Source organism: Natator depressus, chromosome 8, assembly GCF_965152275.1.
Source record: "Natator depressus isolate rNatDep1 chromosome 8, rNatDep2.hap1, whole genome shotgun sequence".
In the NCBI taxonomy this organism is placed as follows: Eukaryota; Metazoa; Chordata; order Testudines; family Cheloniidae; genus Natator; species Natator depressus.
In genome coordinates this window covers 64,046,920-64,067,806 of record NC_134241.1, presented here as the reverse complement: position 1 = coordinate 64,067,806, position 20,887 = coordinate 64,046,920, and the positions used below count along the sequence as shown (strand labels likewise).

Sequence of the window (20,887 nt, the reverse complement as noted above, 5' to 3'; positions counted from 1 at the left end):
ATAAATGAAACAAAGCAGCGAGCTCTAGAACATACCTCTACTTGAACCATGAGGCATCGCTGTCGACGGAGCTTTACAACATAGCCATAAACATCCACTCTGCCTTCTACCTCTAACCCCTCCAGCATAGCGTCGATTGCAATATAGGTTCCAGTACGTCCAACACCAGCACTGACAAGTACAAAGTGATTGAGAGAGGAGGATGAATGCCAGTCATGTTCTGCAAGGTGACGCAAAGCAGTGCAAAGAGTGTGGCTTATAATAAATTAATCCACAATTCAAAAGTCTGGTCAACTTACATTTTAAATATCTTTTAAATAAATAAGGACAATATTTTCAAACTAAATAAGTGTCTGCTTTTTAAAAGTCGCAAGCATCCTTAGGACCCATTGATCTGAATAGGAGCGTAGGCTTTTATTACCTTTGAAAATCAGGCCTCTTATTTAGGACTGTAAGTATGGAATTGCATGCCTTACTTTAAAGCAACCAACTTTGAAAATTTTGGTCTAATCAACTATTGTTAACCTTCCCTGACTTGTTTTTCTGGGTAGCTCTGGCTGGCATTTGTTTACTATTAGAGAGTTTCTGTAATATTTACCTGCAATGAATCACTACTGGGCCACTAAAAAAGTTGCTTAAAGCATTAACTCTGCGGCGTAATTTGAGGAGAAGATGAGGATCTTCAGGCACTCCATGGTCTGGCCAGCTAGTGAACTGAATGTGAGTCACATCTCTCCCAGGTGTCTTCTCCTTTCTCTGGACAGGGTGGGATTGTTTCATTAGTGCCACATCAAAATCAAATGTAAATATACAAAGTATAGAATAAAGCAGAAAATAGGTACAGTAGGCGTCTAGTATTGCAACAGCGATTCCAGACACTGTACAGTCACATGTTCTTTCCAAGGTTTCAGAAGTTGGAACATGTTCCAATTTTAATAACAAAAAAGAGTTGTTAAAATAAGAGCTGTACATGTGGAACATGCCATAACTTGAAGAAAGAATATAATGACAATCCACTTTAAGGTTAAGTCCAATATTATCATCATAAGAATACTCTGTTTTGTGATTATGTGGACTGTACCATGTATTCTCCACTGCACTTGTAAATCATTTAGGAAGTCACCATACAGGTCTACGTGCTGCCAAGTGTATTTGTTGGTTATTTTGGTTATCCGTACTTTTAACTACCTGCTAAGGTCACACAGACCCACAGAGGAATGAAGGAAGTCTAAAAACAGCAACTCAGAATAGAAGTGGGGCTGTCAAACCTGTGACAATCACTGAGGTGGCTCATTTTTCTAAGTCACTGTATTCAAGGCTTAAAGCATACCAGGTCCCTTAGGGTCACACAACCTGCTTTATTATGATGTTGCCAGAACCAGGCAGGGAGAAGGGAAAATACATTTTGGTAGCTGGGGAACTATGACTGTGAATCCAAATAAGAAAAGAAATTATAATGGGGTGCACTTGGCCATTGACTACATGATGGAGATGAATCACAAGGCCTAAACAACAATATACATCTTGACTGTTTCCATTCTCTTGTTGTGAATGGAGAGTTGGGGATAGAGATCGAACAGGAGAAGAACAATAAAACCTGTATGATTGTCTCTCAAGAAGTATTCTGCAGTCAGCAGACTATACCATCATTGTGGCAGTCTGAATATACCATGGGACATGTTCTCACCTTGTGCTTAGTTAGATATTAACCTGAAGCCATGCGTGTTTAGGATGTAATATACTGAAATTGAATTATCTCACCCAGGCAAAGTGCTGGGATGTGACCACTGATTCATAACTGTATGCTAATCTTACACTGAAGCAATACTCTGCACTGTGACTAGCTGATGTTTGATTTAGATAATGACCATCTGCTTATTCCCCAATAAGTATTCAGCAGGTGAATCTCCAAATAGGGTTGCCACTTTTGGTTGGCTGTATTCCTGGACGTGACATAATCTTGAATTCCTGGAGATTCCAGGACAATCCTGGAGGGCTGGCAACCCTAGGGCAACTGACTGAGAGCCCCAGGTAGCCAATCAGAGCATAGAGTTTGCAAAATTATTGTACAGTTGCTCCTACTAGATTACGAGCTTTAATAATGTGGGTCTGGAAGTTTCATAAGGGTGTCTGAGTTGATGGTTTCCCCCCCATTCTTAGCCTACATAAAAATCAACTGATATTTTACCATACTTTGAATGATCAGCTGTGACAGCAGTCACAATGTATTTAATTTAATTTTAATTAATTTTTTGTTAATATGATCTTACAGACAAGCAAACAAGCACCAAAAAAATTTATACATTAAAAAAAAATTCACATTACTTCTGACCTGCAACACTCTAGCTATTGTAATTTGGAGTCTCTCCTATGCATGATGCCACAGAGTTTTATTAACACTTAAATCTTAAGGGGCTGGGTATGGCCACCTTACTCACAGTAAGTGGTAACTATCTTAGGCTTAGTGGGACTAGTCCCAGAGTAAGCTTCTACTCGATGTGAGGAAAGGTAGCAGAACTGGGGCCTAAAGATGCAAAAATGGGAGCAAGATGGGTCTGGGCGGGTGCTATACTATTTATGTTTCAAGATGACCTGAACCTCCAGCACATTTTTCCTTAAATCTAACACAATAAAGAATAAATGGTGCCCTGACTAACATGTATCCCACTGAAATAAAGTTGCAAGGAATAAAGGGGCAAAATTTATCCCTAAAGGGTAAATTCTGCACTCAGTTAGAGTCTAGCAACTAGTTGTGCTTCACTGGTATAACTGAGATTGGTAATTGGCCTACAAATCTTGAAAACCCCATATTGACCATGGATAGCTCTACCACACAGTTTATAAATACAACAGAGGTTACCGTAAACTGTAATTGTTCCCCAGTAAAGTTCAGACAAGGATAGGCAATACAGTTCTAAGAGCCACATTTCTGAGTGAATTTACTAGGGGGAAATAATATTGAATGTGGTGGTCTCCATGTTAATTTAAACATATATTATTCTATGTTCATAAACCAATAACAAGTTTTCTTAATTTAAAAAGAATAAATATCTGACAAAACCACAGTATATTGCATACAATTTATCCAGCCTTGTCAGTAGGCTTATAGAACAGAAAGTTACTGGTGTTCCTGTTGAGAGTACAGTGCCCACAGTAATGAGGTAAATCCTAGTGATGAGATAAGTTTCCAATTCATATTTGCCCTATGAAATTACACACCATCTACTAGGTGTTCTCTCAAGCTCTATGTTGCTTGGTAAAAACAGGGGGAAATGGTAACTGTCACTGTTGTTCTGGAAGAATCACTGATAATAGTCTCTTTATACCAACTATACAGACCAATTCAAATTATTCTCACATTAAAAAGCCAACTCACATTTGTAATATGCAGTTTCTGAATAATGTAGTCAGGACATATTTTACTTTCATTGCTCTTCACAACAGTGTCCCCAAAAGTTGCAGTGCTATTTTCTGTGGTCGGCCAGTATTGGGCACATTTGTTCTATGAAAATACAAAGTTAACTGATTAGAAGTATGATATCAATATGACAGTGAAATTAGATTCTGAAGAAAACTTGAAATAAAATAAAATCAACACCAGATAAAATACATAACCAATACTTCAGTACAATATCAATTTCCAGTAAATACTGTAGTTAATCTCTTAAAGAGATTACCACTGCTTTAGTTAAACATTCGAAAAAACCCAAAGATCCAGATTCTGGCCTCATGCACAAAGCCTGAAGGTTCTGCCCATGGGATTTACATAGAGAACAAGATGGGAAGGAATCCTATCCTCCAACCAAACTGCAGGGACAAAACAGCTGCACAGTCCATGCACAGTCATTGTCACTGCCTGAAGGCTACAGTAAAGATTGCAGCTCACTCCTACTTATATTTCTAGTCAGTGAATATACATAGCCGCAGATGCAATAGTCATGTCCCAGCCCCTCGCAATTCATGCCCAAATTCCCCTCCACTCCTGTTAGCAGTGTGGCTATACTGCAACCATGTCCACTGCCAGCCAGCTCTTCTCCTTAAAACAATCAGAATATCAGTACTCTCATCTGCATCTGAAACATGTGGCCCTACCAAGGTGGTGAGCACTCTCCTAATCGCTGCTTCCAAGTTTGGTTTCAGAAGTAGGAAAGGGAGGACACAAGACAAACTGGCAGAGAACTGTGGAGGCATTGCCAAGACATTAGGACAGAATGCTGGGGGGAGAGGAGGAAAGTCCCAAATACAAAATATCCCCTCTTTCACTGAGAGTTGTGACAGGTCTGCAAGGATGCGGGGGAGGGAGAGAGATTTTAGTGCAGCTCAGCAAATTCTAACTCAGAGAGTTTCGGGGCAAGTTATACCCTCCTATGGGTTTATCTGCAAGAAGGCAGAATGTAGTTCCCTATTCCTTAGGGCAGTGCGTCAGATGATATTATTGAGAATGCTGCTGATCAAATAGTCTAAAAGGCAGAACCATGTAGGCTTGTTAATGTTATTCAATTTCTGAGATTCTATCACAAATAGAGAGTAAAAACAAGAATGAACAAGGATTCAAAAGAAATACTTGAATGCAGAGAAAACATTTAAAGGAAAAAAGAAAAGCATAATTCACCACAGCAAAGCAACCTCCTGTATACCGCAGCTAAAGGATTAATGTGTGTGTGCGCATGCGTGTATTTGTGTATATGTGTATATATATATTATATATGTCACCCTCACCCTATTATTTTCTTCACAGCGAGTCACCATAACAATAATTGTTGCCTTCTGTTCCCAGATCATTCTCCAGAAATCATCAGTGGTCTCATCCTTGGGGCCTAGCAGATAAGGTATTTGATAAGAGATCCCTTCCCAAAAATTAGGAAAAACAGAGAAAGACTAGAACATAGTTACAATACCTATTATGGCTCAGAAACCATCCAAAGGTCATGCAATACTAGCCATAGACTGAATGACTTAATTACGATTCCACCATCTTAGTCTACATAATTTTAAAACTTTATTAGTGTGTGGCTGAGAAGGGCAAAAATTCTCCAGTGTGAAAATAAAGCAAATACTTATAGCCAATATTTTGCACTCCTCAAATGCCCTTCTTTGGTTGGTCATAACTCCCCAAAACCAAACAGTCTAGCACTGCTTTATTTATTAAAATTCCACATTTGCTGGCAATCCCATTTTGTTTAAATATATTAATACTGTTTGACTCCACCACTTTTATTACAGGCTAATTGGGTGAAGAATGAAATAAAAAATAAAGTAAAAATTTACCTTGTGCAGCAATGTACTTCCTTGGTTCTTTGAAACCCTGTTTTAAAAATATACATCATTACTAAGCATTTAAAGATAGCAGATGAAGATTGTGAAAAGATTTGTCACTTCAGAAATTTACGTACTTAACATGCACAATAATATGGACACCAATCCAAGAGTACCAAACACAGCGTAAAGATAGAACTAAAGAAGTGGAAACTATCAGTTCTAGAAGAGTCAATCAAATGCATTTGGGGCCTGAAATGGGACACGTATGAACCATTTTTCATTTGTGTATCAAAAATTTTACTGAGAGAAGTCACTTACGTCAATATGGCTTGCATTTATATAGTCTGATCCTGGGTCTCCGTTTATCTCTGAGAGTTCAACTCGGTTATAATCATCTGTTCAGATAATTTAAAACAAAGTAGTGGAATAATTAACCAAGTTGCCTCAATATACTCATATAAGCAAAAACAATGAAGTATTTACACAACGTATGGAATTTGCATTCAGTACTTACAAGGGAGAATGTCAATGTAACGGTTTTTGTTTTGGTTGTAGTTTTTGCGTGCTTCCTTTATTGAGAACTTAGAGAAAACTCTGGGAATGCTCTGTAAAACATAATGCTTCTTTTATTCATAAAACACATTTTAGATAACTTCAACTAGTAACAAAATTCACATACTTGTTAATTAGTTCTTAATGACAGTTGGAAGATAACATTCTGTTATTCACAATATTATGATTGATACTGATTAGCTTTTTGAACAAATATTAAGTTCTATAAAGATTAATATATTTTCCATATAATCAAAAGATGCTTCTCTCTCTTTCAAAAGACTAATAAAGAAGCTCCACGTTGGATTCTAGTCTCAACAGAAATTAATAAAACTGCTCTGAAATGCAGCATAAAGGGGCCCTGGTCCTTGACTGGGGCTCCTATAAACTCCCACAAAACAAATAATAATAATAACACACTTCTAAATTCAACTCATAAAAGTAAAATCTTTAGAAACTGAGGAATCCTAAAGTCCACAGCAGTTGTGACCACCTTGGCTCAGCTTAAGGTTGTGTCTACACTTTGAGCTGGGGGTGTAGTTCTGAGCTTGAGAAGACATACCAGTGCTAGCTCTGATCAAGCTAGCGCACTAAAAATAGAATGTAGCCATGGGACTAAAAGCAGCTAGATGTCCTGAGTACATACCCGTCTGAGATGGTAGGCATATATTGGCTCTGCCTGATTCAGAGCCAGGTTTCTAAGATAAGTGCCTTATCGACCAGCCTGTTGGCTATTCTCAGATGGGGGTGAGGGGTACTTAATCTTAGATGTTTTGTAACACAAAACAAAAGGGGTTGGTTATTGAATGTGACAGATTATTTTTAATCGCATGCTCTATAATATCTGGTTTGGGATTTGTGTTACATTTCTGACGAGGCACAAACCTGAAATTCATCAAGGAAAAGTCTTCCTTCATCAGCAATCTTTCTCTTGTAGGTTTCCAACAACATTTCTGCAGGAATTGGCTCTACATTCATCAGTTGCTTTTCGTCATCTTTAAATATAGAGACATATATTTTACATTTATTTGTATTGGTTTTTAAAATGTACATAAAATCTCAGTAAATACATTTATTAAACAGTAAGATTAGCTAACGAGAACAGAAACATTCAATCAAACTAAGCCATATATGTTTATAGCAGCAAGTCCCACCCCTTCATATGTGAGTAAACAGAGCCCCCAAAGCAACTGAACTTCTCCAGTGGGCGACAGGTCAAAGAAACACTGCACACAGGGACTGTGTCCATTTCTGAGCACCGCACTTTAGGAAAGATGTGGACAAACTGAAGAGAGTCCAGAAGAGAACAACAAAAATAATAAAAGATCTAGACAATCTGATCTATGAGGAAAGGTTAAAAAACTGGGTAGATTTAGTCTTGAGATAAGAAGATGGAGGGGAGACCTGATAATAGTCTTCAAATATATTCAGGGCTGTTATAAAGAGAACTGTGATCAATTTTTCTCCATGTCCACTGAAGGTAGGACAAGAAGTAATCGGCTTATCTGCAGCAAGGGATATTGAGGTTAGATACTAGGAAAAACTTTCTAACTATAAGAGTAGTTAAGCTCTGGAATAGGCTTCCAAGGGAGTCTCTGGAATCCCCATCAATGGAGGTTTTTAAAAGCAGGTTGGACAAACATCTGTCAGGGATGGTCTAGCTTTACTTGGTCCTGCCACAGTGCAGGGGGCTGAACTTGATTATTTCCTGAGGTCACTCCCAGCCCTACATTTCTGTTATTCTGCACCTCCTATGTACAGAGGAGTAGAATGCTGAGTGCACAGAGGTGACTTGGGAAAGTGGTGAGTGTGGCCAGTAAGGCCATAGCAACATCTGAACCTGGTACAAGACACTTCAACCCAAACAGGGACAATGTCAGAAACTAATGTGAAAATCATTCTAAGTCTTCCCTGAGTTATTACTGTTAATTACAATGTTAAGTCCTGGTGCATTTTGATTCCATTTTAAATTAAATGTTTTTGCTATTGCATACAGAAACAGGATAAATGGACGTAATTGTGAAAGTGCCATCTTCCAATTAGTATAATTAATTTTATAACCAGAAATACGTTTATATTATTTCAATATGTCCATAGAAAAGTGAATTCTGGTTTCTTTTAAATAGATAATAAAATAATATCAGCTGCACAGAAAACAGCAGAACGTGTACAGTGGGAACTCTGGTGTAATTTCTTCATATTATTGCTTCTCCATGAGAAATTACTCAGGGTGCTAGATCTGAAGGAAACAGGAAGAGCAAGGAGGGTGCAAAAATGGGCAACCTTGTCAAGTTACCCTTTGCAAATTAAAAAATGGAATTGAAACCATTAGTTCATGCAAGAAATTTCCCAAAATGTATTATAGATAATCCCCAGTCAACACAGTCAAACTACTTTTTGCTATCTAATGAGAACAGTTTCCCATACTAAATGGAGCAATCTCCTGACATATCTTTGACCCTGGTATAAAAACTATTTGTTCCCAGTGAATTAATTTGGGATTAGTTGGTACTGTCTGCCAAACCAATCACTGGCTCTTCCTTTCCCATTTTTCAGGGGGATAAGGAATTGCTAGTAAACTCAGGGTGTGCAAGGTACTAGGCATGGGGCATCCAGAAAGTCCTTTATAATTAAGCACAGATTTGAGGTACCTCTTGTTTATACTCAATTCTTGGATCATGTAAAGGTCTACTTGGGTGAGTTCACTTCAGAGATGAATCTCATGAGGTATTCTGAAGCCCCTTTCTGTATTCTGTTATGGCCATTGTTTGAGATACAGAAATAGTTTTACTGTCAAGATAATAAATATTAGATTTTCCAAATTTTCCCAACATTTAATAAAGTTATGATCATTCACTTAAATAACATATATAGATTATTCACTGACCTCTACCTTTGGCCTGGGCAAGGTTTGATTGTGTTAATATCTCATTTGTGTAAATTAATTAGACTTTAGCCATCTAAAATATAGATGGCTATGAGCGGGAATAAGACATTTGGTTAATATCTTATTTCCACTTACTAAACATATCTTATATGGAAAATGTACTTACCCCTCTTAACAAGCACCACATCTTCACCTGAATTGCTGTAAAAAGCATGAGTGTTTGTTAAGGCTTTGACTAATGCAATATATGTATGACAATGAATTAAAGGATACAATTAATTAAATAAAGGTAGAGTCTTATAGGACTTGGGGAGTGGGGAGGAGTGCTAAGAGATTTCAAACCAGGTTAAATTCCCTTTATAGCACTTCGTTGCCCAACAGAGGCAGCCAGGGATTCCTATATCATATGGGAGTCCCCTAGTGGTCCCAGGATCACTAGGGGACTCCCATATGATATAGGAATCCCTGGCTGCCTCTGTTGTGGAAGAGCAAATTATAACTACACTTGCCTCCCCATCTTTAGCCAAGCTGAGCATAAGCTTGGCACAGCTGAGGACTGAGACCTCAGTTTTAGAACACTACTGCCATTTCATATGTGGAACTCTGGCTAGTGCCCTCTGATTTGCCATTACGTATCTGCGGCCAAACTTCTGCATGAAACCCCAGATCCCTTAACACTGTTCTGAATTCTTCTGTTTTAGCATAGATCTGGAAGAAAAGTCTGTATAGCACCTTGATTACTGTGCACGCTAAAGAAAGCCAGATACAACCTAATGTTCATATAAAAACAAAATATAAACACTGCATATTTATTTCTCATGGTTTGGCAAAAATTCTGCTTATAGAAAACCTTTATAGAGTCATAGATTTAAGGCCAGAAAGGATCATTAGATCATCTAGTCTGACCTCCTGTATAACAGGGGCCATAGAATTGAATCCAGATACTCCTATAGTGAGCCCAGTAACTTGTGTTTGATGAATCCAGAATTATTCATTTTTATTCAAGGGTATTCTAACAGAGTTAATGTGCTGGCTCGATGAGTTGCCTTCTTGATGCAGGGAGAGAATGAAGCTGTTTGTACCAGCTGTACCAACAGCAGAACGGGGGCTGACTTTGAGCACATTTATTTGTGAATTATCTGACCAGCTCTTTGATAACTTGAATAACATTAAATCATAGATATTTTGTTCTCTTATATTAGATTCTTATATTGTGCCTGCTACCATACAAGCCACTAAAAAGATCCATGATTTAGTTTTCCTTGTTTTGTTTTTTTTAAAGGCAGAGGCATTTCTTTTTCAAATATCAAATGAAATAGCTAACCCATATATTTAAAACATCATCACTTTCTTTTGTAAAACCTTCAAAATGATTTGCCTACTTCTAAAAAAAGGAGATGGAGGAGGGAGAAACTTACCTTAATTTCTCTTTGTGGAGATCATAGATTTTATACAGAACAATAAGTAAGGCAATTGATGTCACAATAATCAAGAACGCCAGGAATATAATCAGGGCTTGAGAATTGTCTATCAACAAAAATCATGGTTTGAGTACATTAATAAGTTATTTTTGAACAAACAATTAGAATTAGCATAGTAATTTTACTCATTTTATGTTATATGTGTGTGTGTGTTCACATGCATTTAGAAGGGCTGGTTGGAATTTGAAATGTATTTGTGTGAAATATAATTTAATTTGCTTTGTTTTGTTTTATGAAAAAAATTCTAAATAAAAAATTTCTACTGGAAAGAGGGGAGGGGAAATGGGAGAGGAAAGGGAAAAAATCTGAAAAACAAAATACTTTTTTTTTTTAATGAAAATATTCATTTTGTTTTGTAATTTTCATCTAAAAACAAAACATGTTGACCAAAATGAAAAATTTCCATTAAAAACTTCATTTTTGTCCAACAGCTATTTTACATTGAGAAAAAATGCTACTCATTTTTTTTTAAATTGACTAGCTCTAGTGTTTGTGTCTTTCAAGCCACACCCCCTTTCCCCGGACATATTCCCTGTGACAGCTTGATGCTATGCATTCCCAGAACAGCACAAATCAGCCTTAACAGAGCCAAGAATCTGGCCCTCTATCCTTTTCTTCTGATGATGATGATTTCTTCTCAACTATTCCTGTCCTGGCATGAGTCCCACCCTCTTTAAATACACACTTTTTATTACTGAAATGCATCTAATCTTCCACCTCCTCCACTCTGTAATTCCCCATTGCGTTTCTTCTTTGGGATGTCCCATTGCTAATGTCAGTCTTTGACATTTTGTTTGGATAGCATCCAACTTCATATTTCTATTGACTGACCACCTTATTCCTATATACCTGTCTGTCCCTTTTCCGTCATCTCTTGCCCATGTGTTCTCCAAGACAAACAGTTAATAAGTGTGCTAAATACCATTTGGTGGAGATTTTTCTCCAGTCTGAACTTTTTCAGCCTGAACCATTTTATTTCAATGTGGATGCAAACTAGTTGAAATGATTCAACTAGTGCACCTGCTACTGTCTCACAGTGCACTTGAGTAATGGCATTCTACCTACCTAAATTCCCACCAAAATTTCATTTTGTGACAAAGCTCTATCCTTGTCTCCGTGGGGCCCGCGTTTCCTGGCGGATTTCGCTAGCCTCAGAGGCTCACTGTGACCCTCCACGTAACCCTTCTTTCTCTAGAGACAAGGGTCACAGTCTACTGAGCCATTTTCATCATAAGCCAGCAAGGGAGGTGAGGAGAAGTTATCCTTTCTTGCACAATCTCTGTTGTCTCGCAGTCTCAGTGATTAATCAGGGGGCAAAGGTGTGGGGGGAAGCCTGGGCCCACCCTCTACTCTGGACTCCAGCTCAGGGACCCTAATAGTATCAGCCATGGTAGCTGACCTTTTAGAAACATGACATGTACAATTCCCTGGGCTACTTCCCCCACAGCAGCCCTCACTTCCTCAAGCTCCACTTCACCCTTACCTCAGGGCCTCCTTCCTTGTGCCTGATATGGTGTGTACTACTCAGCCTCTCCAACAGCGCAACTTCCTTCCACAGCTCCTGACATGCACACCCACCTGACTGACTGGGAGGCTTTTAACTAGTTTCAGCCAGCCCCTGATTGGCTTCAGGTGTCCCAATCAACCTAGCCTTCTCCCTGCCTTCTGGAAAGTTCTTAATTGGCCCCAGGTGTCTTAATTGACCTGGAGCAGCTTCCATTTCACTTAAGCTGGTACCAGGGATTTGTTTAGCCTGGAGCTAATATATCTATCTCCCACTACTTTTCTATAGCCATCTGGCCTTGCCCCGTCACATGTTCCTCTTCTCCCACCATTTGCGACAGAACTGCTCCCAACCCCACCTCGGAAGTGTCTGTTTGTAAAATAAATTCCCTGTTAAAGTCCGGGGCTATGAGTACGGGGTCATTACAGAGGGCCGTCCGAAGGTCTGTAAATGCACCCTCTGCTGCGTCGGTCCACTTTACCATGTCTGGACCTCGGGCCTTTACCAGGTCTGTAGGGGACTTTCCCTAGTGGCGAAGTGGGGAATAAACCGTCGGTAGTAGCCTACCATGCCTAGGAACGCAAGGACCTGCTTCTTTCGGGTCGGCCGGGGCCAGTTTTGAATTGCCTCTAGCTTATTCGTTTGGGGCTTCACTATGCCCCTTCCCACAATATATCCCAGGTACCTAGCCTCTGCTAGCCCTATGGTGCATTTAGCGGGATTAGAAGTGAGGCCAGCCCGCCTTAAGGTGCACAGTACTGCCTCAACTTTCTCTAAGTGGGTTCCCCAGTCCGGCGAATAGATGATGAGATCATCTAGGTATGCAGCTGCATAACTAGTATGGGGGCGCAGCAGCTTATCCATGAGGCACTGGAATGTGGCTGGGGCCCCATGTAGCCCAAAAGGGAGGATGGTGTACTGGAATAGCCCATCCGGGGTGGAGAATGCTGTCTTTTCTTTCGCTTCTTTGGTCAGAGGAATCTGCCAGTACCCTTTTGTCAGATCCAGTGTAGTCCAGAATCGGGCACTACCCAGTCGGTCAACCAGTTCGTCGATGCGTGGTATGGGGTATGCATCAAACTGGGATATTTCATTCAGTCGGCAAAAGTCATTACAGAATCTCATGGTACCATCAGGTTTAGGTACTAGAACAATTGGACTGGACCACTGACTGTAAGATTCTTCAGTAACCCCTAATTCTAACATTTTCTTTACTTAGGCCTTGATTTCTTCTCTTTTGGCTGCTGGGATTCGGTAGGGTCTCAATGTTACCTTGGCTCCGGGGATCGTGCGGATATGGTGATAGGTCTCATTCGTCCGCCCTGGTTTTGTAGAGAACACATCTCTGTTGCGATTAATCATGTCGGCTAACTCGATCTTTTGGATCGGCGTCAAGTCGGATGATATCCTCACTTGCTCGTGTAAGTTATCCTCCTGGGGAAGGGTCTCCTGCACGACGAAGCATGCCTCTCGATCGTGCCAAGGTTTTAGAAGATTGATGTGGTAAATTTGCTCCAATTTCCGGCAGCCTGGCTGCCACACCTTATAGTTCACCTCTCCCACGGCTTCGATTATTTTGTAGGGTCCCTGCCACTGGGCCAACAGTTTACTTTCTGCTGTGGGCACCAGTACCATCACCCGATCCCCTGGTTGGAACCGTCGAAGCTTCGCTTGGTGGTTATAATGGGTTTGTTGGGTCTCCTGTGCTCTCTCCAAGTGCTCCCGTACAATGGGCGTAACTCGGGCTATCCGATCTCTCATCTGCAGTACATGCTCAACTATGTTCCTTCTGGGATTTGGCTCCTCATCCCAGGCTTCTCTGGCTATATCCAATATGCCCGAGGGTGGCGCCCATATAGTAGTTTGAATGGAGAGAAACCCGTGGAGGCTTGCGGAACCTCCCGGATGGCGAACATGAGGTAAGGCAATAGGGTATCCCAATCTTTCTCATCCCAGCTCACCACTTTCCTGATCATGGCCTTGAGGGTCCTATTGAACCTTTCCACAAGGCCATCTGTTTGCGGGTGGTATACAGAGGTCCGTAGAGCTTGTACATGGAGCAATGAACAGAGATCTTTCATCAACTTGGACATGAAAGGTGTCCCTTGATCAGTTAATATCTCCTTGGGTAGCCCAACCCGGGCAAAGATCTGTACTAGCTCCTTAGCTATTGTCTTGGAAGCTTTGTTGTGCAGGGGAACAGCTTCCGGGTACCGGGTTGCATAGTCCAGTACAACAAGCACATGTTGGTGGCCCCGAGCTGTCTTCTCTAGGGGCCCTACCAGATCCATGGCTATCCGTTCGCAAGGAACCTCTATTATTGGAAGAGGTATCAAAGGAGCCCATAAGTGTGGGCAAGGGCTATGTAACTGACACTCTGGACATAAGAGGTGCTGTATCGCCGGATATCTTCATGTACTCCTGGCCAGAAGAACCTCCACAGGATCCGTGCCTGGGTTTTCTCTACCCCTAGGTGTCTTCCAAACAGGTGACTGTGGGCGAGACTCAATATGGCTTTTTGATGTTTTCGTGGCACCAGAAGTTGTTGTATCTCTTACTCCTGCATTTGCACCACGCGGTACAGGAGATCTTTCTTCAGTACAAAGTAAGGTCCGGAACCCCGGACCTTCCCATCCATGGGTATCCCATCGATCTCGGCCCCCTCTTTCCTGGCATCATCATATCTGGGGTCCTCCGCCTGGTCCCGCCCAAAAGTCTCTCTCCAGGGACTAACCTGCCCAAGCTCCCAGGGGCTGGCTTCTGCTTCTTCCAACGGCTCGCCGCCGTCATGGCTGGGGGCAACTTCTGGCTCACCTTCTGTGGTAGAAGTTTCTCTGTTGGCTGCTCGCGTCCGTCTGCCGACTAGGGAGGTCTTCTGGCCCTGGGTCAGGATCCGGGTTCCCAAGGCCTTCGCAGCCTTCCTCTCTTTTTTTGTCTTCCGGGTCTTTCGGGGGGCTGAGAACAGATCCTGAGAAATCTCAGCGAACATTGGGGGTTGACATTCCCCCGGTGACGAGTTGCTGTCCTCAGGGTCCCCACCTCCCTCCAGCCTCTCTGTGGGGAGTAAATTATCAAACCCTGGATAGTCTCTCCCAATGACTACAGGATATGGAAATTTAGGAACTACGCCCACAGTCACCTCAATGGGGTTTCCCTGAACCTCTATCTCCACTGAGATGGTGGGGTAATGGCTCATGGCCCCATGCACGCACGTCACTGCTACGCGTTTGGCTTGTAGCAGCTGACTATTTTTTACCAGCTTACCCGATATGAGGGTGATAGCATTCCCAGAGTCCACAAGCGCTGTAGTCTCTGCTCCATTTATCCTCACTGGCCTGGTGTAATTATGAGGGGCTAATGTGACCCCTGCGAGGTGGATAAGGGAGCATGGGACCTCCCAGTCCCCCAAGTTACATTGCATAGGCTCCTCGGTGCTGGGACACTGTGCTGCTATATGTCCCCACTCCCCACATGCATAACATCTATAATTGCTTTTAATCACTCCCCTATCCTGGGGGTTAGGGAGTTTAGTCCCAGGGTGCCCCCCACTCAGGCCAATCCCTTCCTTCAGGGGTCCCCGCTGGTTTTTGGCCCCCCTTCTTCCACCTAGGACTCCCCAGGGGTTTGGCTGCCCAACCTTCCAGGGTCGGGGTTGGGTGCTTGCTTCGAAAGGGGCCTTCCTTGGGTAGTCGGGTCAGTTCCCTGGCTGTCATCTGTCTTTCTACCAATGTGATCATCTCGTCATACGTGGACGGATCGTTCTGGCCTACCCATTTGCGGAGATCTGGTGGCAGTCCCCGCATGTAATGGTCGATGACCAGGGTCTCCAAAATCTCCTCCGGCCTGCACACCTCGGGCTGTAACCACTTCCGTGCGAGGTGTATGAGGTCGAATAGCTGTGACCTCGGGGGTTTGTTCTCCTGGTATTTCCACTCATGGAACCTCTGGGCCCTTACCGCTGCTGTTACGCCTGATCGTGCTAGGATCTCTGCCTTCAGAGGGGTATAGTCAGTGGCATCCGTGGCAGGCAAGTCAAAGTAGGCCTTCTGGGCCTCTCCACACAAAAAAGGGGCGAGAATGCTGGCCCACTGCTCCTGGGGCCACGCCTCACGCTGAGCAGTCCTTTCGAATGAGAGGAGATATGCCTCTATGTCATCTCCTGACATCATCTTTGGCAGACAAACAGTGGCCCTCAGGGTTCGCGTCCTGTCGGACCCCCGGGCCTGGGTGGTGAGGATCTTCAGCTGGTCCACCACCTCTCTCAAGAGGGCACGATCTTGGGTCGCCTGGCTCATCAATAATTGATTGGTTTCCTGCTGTAGCCGCATAGACTCCTGTTGTGCCATTGCCTGAACCCGGGTGGCCTCCTGCTGGGCTCCCGTGGCTTGTACCAGAGCTCTTACCACCTCCTTCATTGTGGTACAAAGCAAACAAACCAAAACCAAAACAAAAAAATCCAAAACCCCAGTGCACTTTTTTTTTTAAACCTCTTTCTTCTGCCACGCTGTGAACGAAGTCCCACTCCTGACACCAGTTGTGACAAAGCTCTGTCCTTGTCTCCGTGGGGCCCGTGTTTCCTGGCGGATTTTGCTAGCCTCAGAGGCTCACTGTGACCCTCCACGTAATCCTTCTTTCTCTGGAGACAAGGGTCACAGTCTACTGAGCCATTTTCATAATAAGCCAGCAAGGGAGGTGAGGAGAAGTTATCCTTCCTTGCACAGTCTCTGTTGTCTCCCAGTCTCAGTGATTAATCAGGGGGCAAAGGTCGAGGGGAGGAGCCCGGGCCCACCCTCTACTCTGGGCTCCAGCTCAGGGACCCTAATAGTATCAGCCATGGTAGCTGACTTTTTAGAAACATGACATGTACAATTCCCTGGGCTACTTCCCCCACAGCAGCCCTCACTTCCTCAAGCTCCACTTCACCCTTCACCACTTCACTCAGGGCCTCCTTCCTTGTGCCTGATATGGTGTGTACTACTCAGCCTCTCCAACAGCGCAACTTCCTTCCACAGCTCCTGACATGCACATCCACCTGACTGACTGGGAGGCTTTTAACTAGTTTCAGCCAGCCCCTGATTGGCTTCAGGTGTCCCAATCAACCTAGCATTCTCCCTGCCTTCTGGAAAGTTCTTAATTGGCCCCAGGTGTCTTAATTGACCTGGAGCAGCTTCCATTTCACTTAAGCTGGTACCAGGGATTTGTTTAGCCTGGAGCTAATATATCTATCTCCCACTACTTTTCTATAGCCATCTGGCCTTGCCCCGTCACAACTTGTGTAAACTATTCTTCAGTTACTTACTTAATAAAAATGGTGATGAATCTGAGACAAAGCTCCAGATTCAAATACACCTGAATTTTGTATCCAGAGCTGAATTGTGTGTCTTGAATCTATCTCTAAATAAAATGGTAGTGTAATACTGGTGGTACAGGATAGCTTCTCCATTGCATCAAATAGGTGGGCACAGTGATCCCAACTATATAAGCCAATAAATCATTTTTCATTAACTCAATTAGTTTTCTCTGCAAAGAATAAATAATGCATATATAAAAATAATTTGCATTTTGCTGTAAGACCTATGGCAAAATGGCTGATGTTGGTATGGTGGGTCCCATGCTTTTCTTGGAAGGTGGGCTAGAATGCCACCCTTTGCCCCTGCTCTTGGGGCGCCGAGGGCCCCGCTAGTGGCCCAGGGAGGTGGTAGAGGAGGAAAGTGGGGAAAGAGTCTGGGTTTGCTCCTCACTCTGAGCCCCAGCCCCTCTCAACTCCTGCGGGTTTCTTACCCTCTTCCCCCTTGGGTAGGGTTACCCTTGGTCCTTGACGCTCGGCGAGGGAGCCTTGCTGGGGCAGGGCCTCCCTTTCTCCGGTTCTCTTGTCTTTCAATTGTCAGCAACACACCTTCAAACTCCAGTCCTCTTTCCTTCCTCGCACCCCCGTCTGCCTGAAGCAGGGCTGGTTTATTAGGTTCCTGGCAGGGCCTTAATTGACTATAGGTGCTCCAATTAACCTGTAGCAACCCTCCCTAGTCTAGAGGGAACCACGCCCTAATTAGCCTAGGGCTTATATATCTCCCCTCTACCACTCTCCCACTGCTCCCTGGCCCTGCTGTATCACAAACTATAGTATCTGATCCTGTTATGTGTTGAGTACCTGTTGTATGGTGCTGAGGGCCCTTGACTCATTAAACTCAACAGGAATTAAGGAAATGGTTCTACTGTGTTGGGTTGCCCTCAAAGTTATATAAGTATGATAGAATTATAATTATGTAGTAGTAGAAATAAAGATAGACAAAAGAGTATATAGGTATTGTAAAAAGGTATGAACATCAGTTCCTTGCTGTTGAATTTCACTCTGTAACAAATGCAAGGCCAAAGTGCTAATTATTTCAGGCTGGTACAGGACAAAGAGTCTGTGCTGGAAAGTGATAAGAACTTTGAGGAAACAATGCTGTTCTTTAAAACAACACCCTGATGCTCTTCCCCCGCAGGGGCCCCTTGTCATGCCTATGTAAATCTTGGTATCCAAAGAGGGAAAAATAGATAGTGGGATAAAACTTGTTAAATGAATCAAGAGTCATAGATTGTGTTGTTAAGTAAAAGAATGAATGATGAGTGCATGGAATTGAGAGCCTGAAGCAGGGAAATAAGTGGTTAGTAAATGGTGCCAGCCTAATCCTAAGAATTTCAACCTTGATATCGATGGGCCGAAGAATATGCAAAGTGGAGATAACCGGATGACCCCCGGAGGGCGAACCGGAATCCACCCAAAACGCATCAAGGAAGAACAAGAAGATAACACCTAGCCATCATGGAGCCATCATGGATGTACCACCTGCTGATTGAGCTGATTGATGGTCATCTCAGTTGTAAATTCAGCATGATGAAGCAACTCCCATAGACTTGTATTGAACCAGAGACCTATAAAAATTGGGTTCAGGGACTGTGTTCTTTGAGTCTGGTTCTACGACCACCCTCTCGGAGCATCGGATGCGCATCTGATAACGACTCGGCTCCACTCTCGTGTCCAGGCCACCTCGCCAGTGACTTGGCATGAGCAACATCTAGGCTGGTAACTATAACAACCTTTATGTAGAACCTGTGTGTGAATGTCTGTGTGTGTGAATGGATCTATATAGAAATTGCATATAGGAATATTTTGTTGTATTTACAATAAACGTGGCAATTTACCTTTTCCCTTTTACAAGATCCTGTTGGTATCATTTTTATTAGTGTAACAACTGTACTGATGGTTTTCATCATGATGAAATAAGCTAAGTCTTGCATGCTTTCAATAATAAGTTAGATTAAGTGTTTTGCAAATATTTATTCACATGATTAGTCAATGCAACTTTTTATTTGACTAAAGACTAGTCATAATTCCAATATTTACATGACAACAGCAGAATTTAAAAGGCACACTAACATTGTGTGCCATCTCAATGACACATAAGCAAGTCTGTAAATAAAAACGTTGACTAGTCCATTGAAGATATTTACTTACATTTTGTTGTTACTTGGTGTTTGACAGCATCTCCTTCAAATTTTCCATTGAACAGAAATATCTGAATAGCAGTAAATGAAGATATTCATCATGTTAATTTATACTAAGCAAAAGTGCGTCCAGAAAATTAAAATATTGATTTCCAAGTAGCTATGCAGATTTACACTAGCTGAGGATCTGTCCCCCAATCTTTTTCAGCTCTTAAATATGGCTGCTACTAAATTGAAGCAGTGCATTGCAATACAAACTATTAAAAATAACCTTTTTGGTGATATATCAATAGCATTTAGGCTACAAAATCTTTGGAAAAAATCAGTTAGAAATAACTAATCATAATGAATGAGGGTGCATTTTGCATGGATATATTTTTATTATGAAAGTAGATGTGCAATATATAATAGAACACTATAGTTTATTTGGTTATTTGGTGAATATGACAAGTATATTTTATAAAATAGATCATCATCCAATAAACAGTGTAATATTTTATAGCAGTTCTGTATCTAAAATGGATGTAAGCAGAGTCAGGATGAGCTCTACCCTGACATTTGGTGGCAAGTCATGGTGGGTTGTGGAAAAGAACTTCGGGGCTGATCTCCTTTGCATAGGCACACCCACCCTGCCTAGATGGTCACTTTGGCTGCTGTAGGAGCCCCAGTTTCTCTGTTATTGGGGCAGGAATAAACTGTTATTATCCTGATTATGTGAATCAAGGACAGTGGAACTGTACTTGGCCTTTTGTTATGATGGAGGGACTCACCATCAACTAAGCAGCACTCGCTAGGCAAGGGTCATGGGTTCCAAAACCCAGTGAATGGAGAGAGGCTGGGGACAGGTATTAATACTTGGTGGTATGGGCCCCCTGGTGAGGGCCTTACATGCTAATTGCACTTCCTCCTCTCTCCACTGTGGAATATCAGAGCTAATTTTGATTCCATTAGGAGTCTAGTTACAGGCTGCTGAGCTGAATTCACTTTGAGCTAATGGTGCACCAGCACTAAGGCTCCCCTACTACAAGCTGAAATCACAAAAGAGCTAAACTTACTAAGAGCTGAAATCACTGAGTGTTGTGTTAAGTAGTGGGGGAGCCTGAAGATATATTGCGGAGCAGTTTGCGGGACAGCTGGCAGAGCAGAGCGGCTGGTGGAGCAGAGCAGCTTGTTGGATGCCTGGAGCAGCTCATGGGTGTGGCTGTCAGAGTGGAGCCCCATTGAGAGGTGGGGCAATCAGCTTTGGACCACGTAAGGTGCCCCTTAACACCCCCTCCTCCCCACCCAGGTTGGGAGGTAAAACTGCAGATAAACTTTCGAACTCTGGGGCTGCCCTGACCAGGGACAGAGACTTTTGGGTTGTTGGACTTTTGGGACTTTGGGTGATTTGGGGTTGCTGGACTCAAGAACCAAAGGGAAAGGACATGCCCCCATTTGCTTGGGGTGGGTTTTTTGCTCATGGGTTGTGTTATGAATCCTGTTGGCGGTGTTTCCCCAACATAATGCCACATTGTTTCTCTCTGTTATTAAAAGGCTTTTTGCTACACTCAGACTCTTTGCTTGCGAGAGGGGAAGCATTGCCTCTTGGAGGTGCCCAGCGGGGGTGGTATACATTTGTCACTGGGTGGGGGCTCGAGCCAGTTTTGCAATGTGTTATTGGAATGGAACCCCTAGATACTGAACCCGGCCCTTGTTGCTGCCAACTCTGACAGGCAG

At 42.6% G+C, this 20,887-nt stretch overlaps 1 protein-coding gene across 1 annotated transcript in view; it reads right to left on the bottom strand.

Annotated features, from left to right (window-relative positions):
- Positions 1-20,887, bottom strand: part of PTPRC (protein tyrosine phosphatase receptor type C) — a 137,561-nt gene that overhangs the window by 8,228 nt on the left and 108,446 nt on the right. Inside the window, exons 15-25 of the mRNA XM_074961190.1 lie at positions 19,182-19,242; positions 10,117-10,225; positions 8,865-8,899; positions 6,697-6,806; positions 5,774-5,864; positions 5,578-5,654; positions 5,269-5,305; positions 4,720-4,817; positions 3,377-3,502; positions 599-756; positions 36-171 (exon numbers count right to left, since the gene is read on the bottom strand). Of these exons, the coding sequence (XP_074817291.1) occupies positions 36-171; positions 599-756; positions 3,377-3,502; positions 4,720-4,817; positions 5,269-5,305; positions 5,578-5,654; positions 5,774-5,864; positions 6,697-6,806; positions 8,865-8,899; positions 10,117-10,225; positions 19,182-19,242 (1,038 nt within the window). The remainder of the gene's footprint in view (positions 1-35; positions 172-598; positions 757-3,376; positions 3,503-4,719; positions 4,818-5,268; positions 5,306-5,577; positions 5,655-5,773; positions 5,865-6,696; positions 6,807-8,864; positions 8,900-10,116; positions 10,226-19,181; positions 19,243-20,887) is intronic.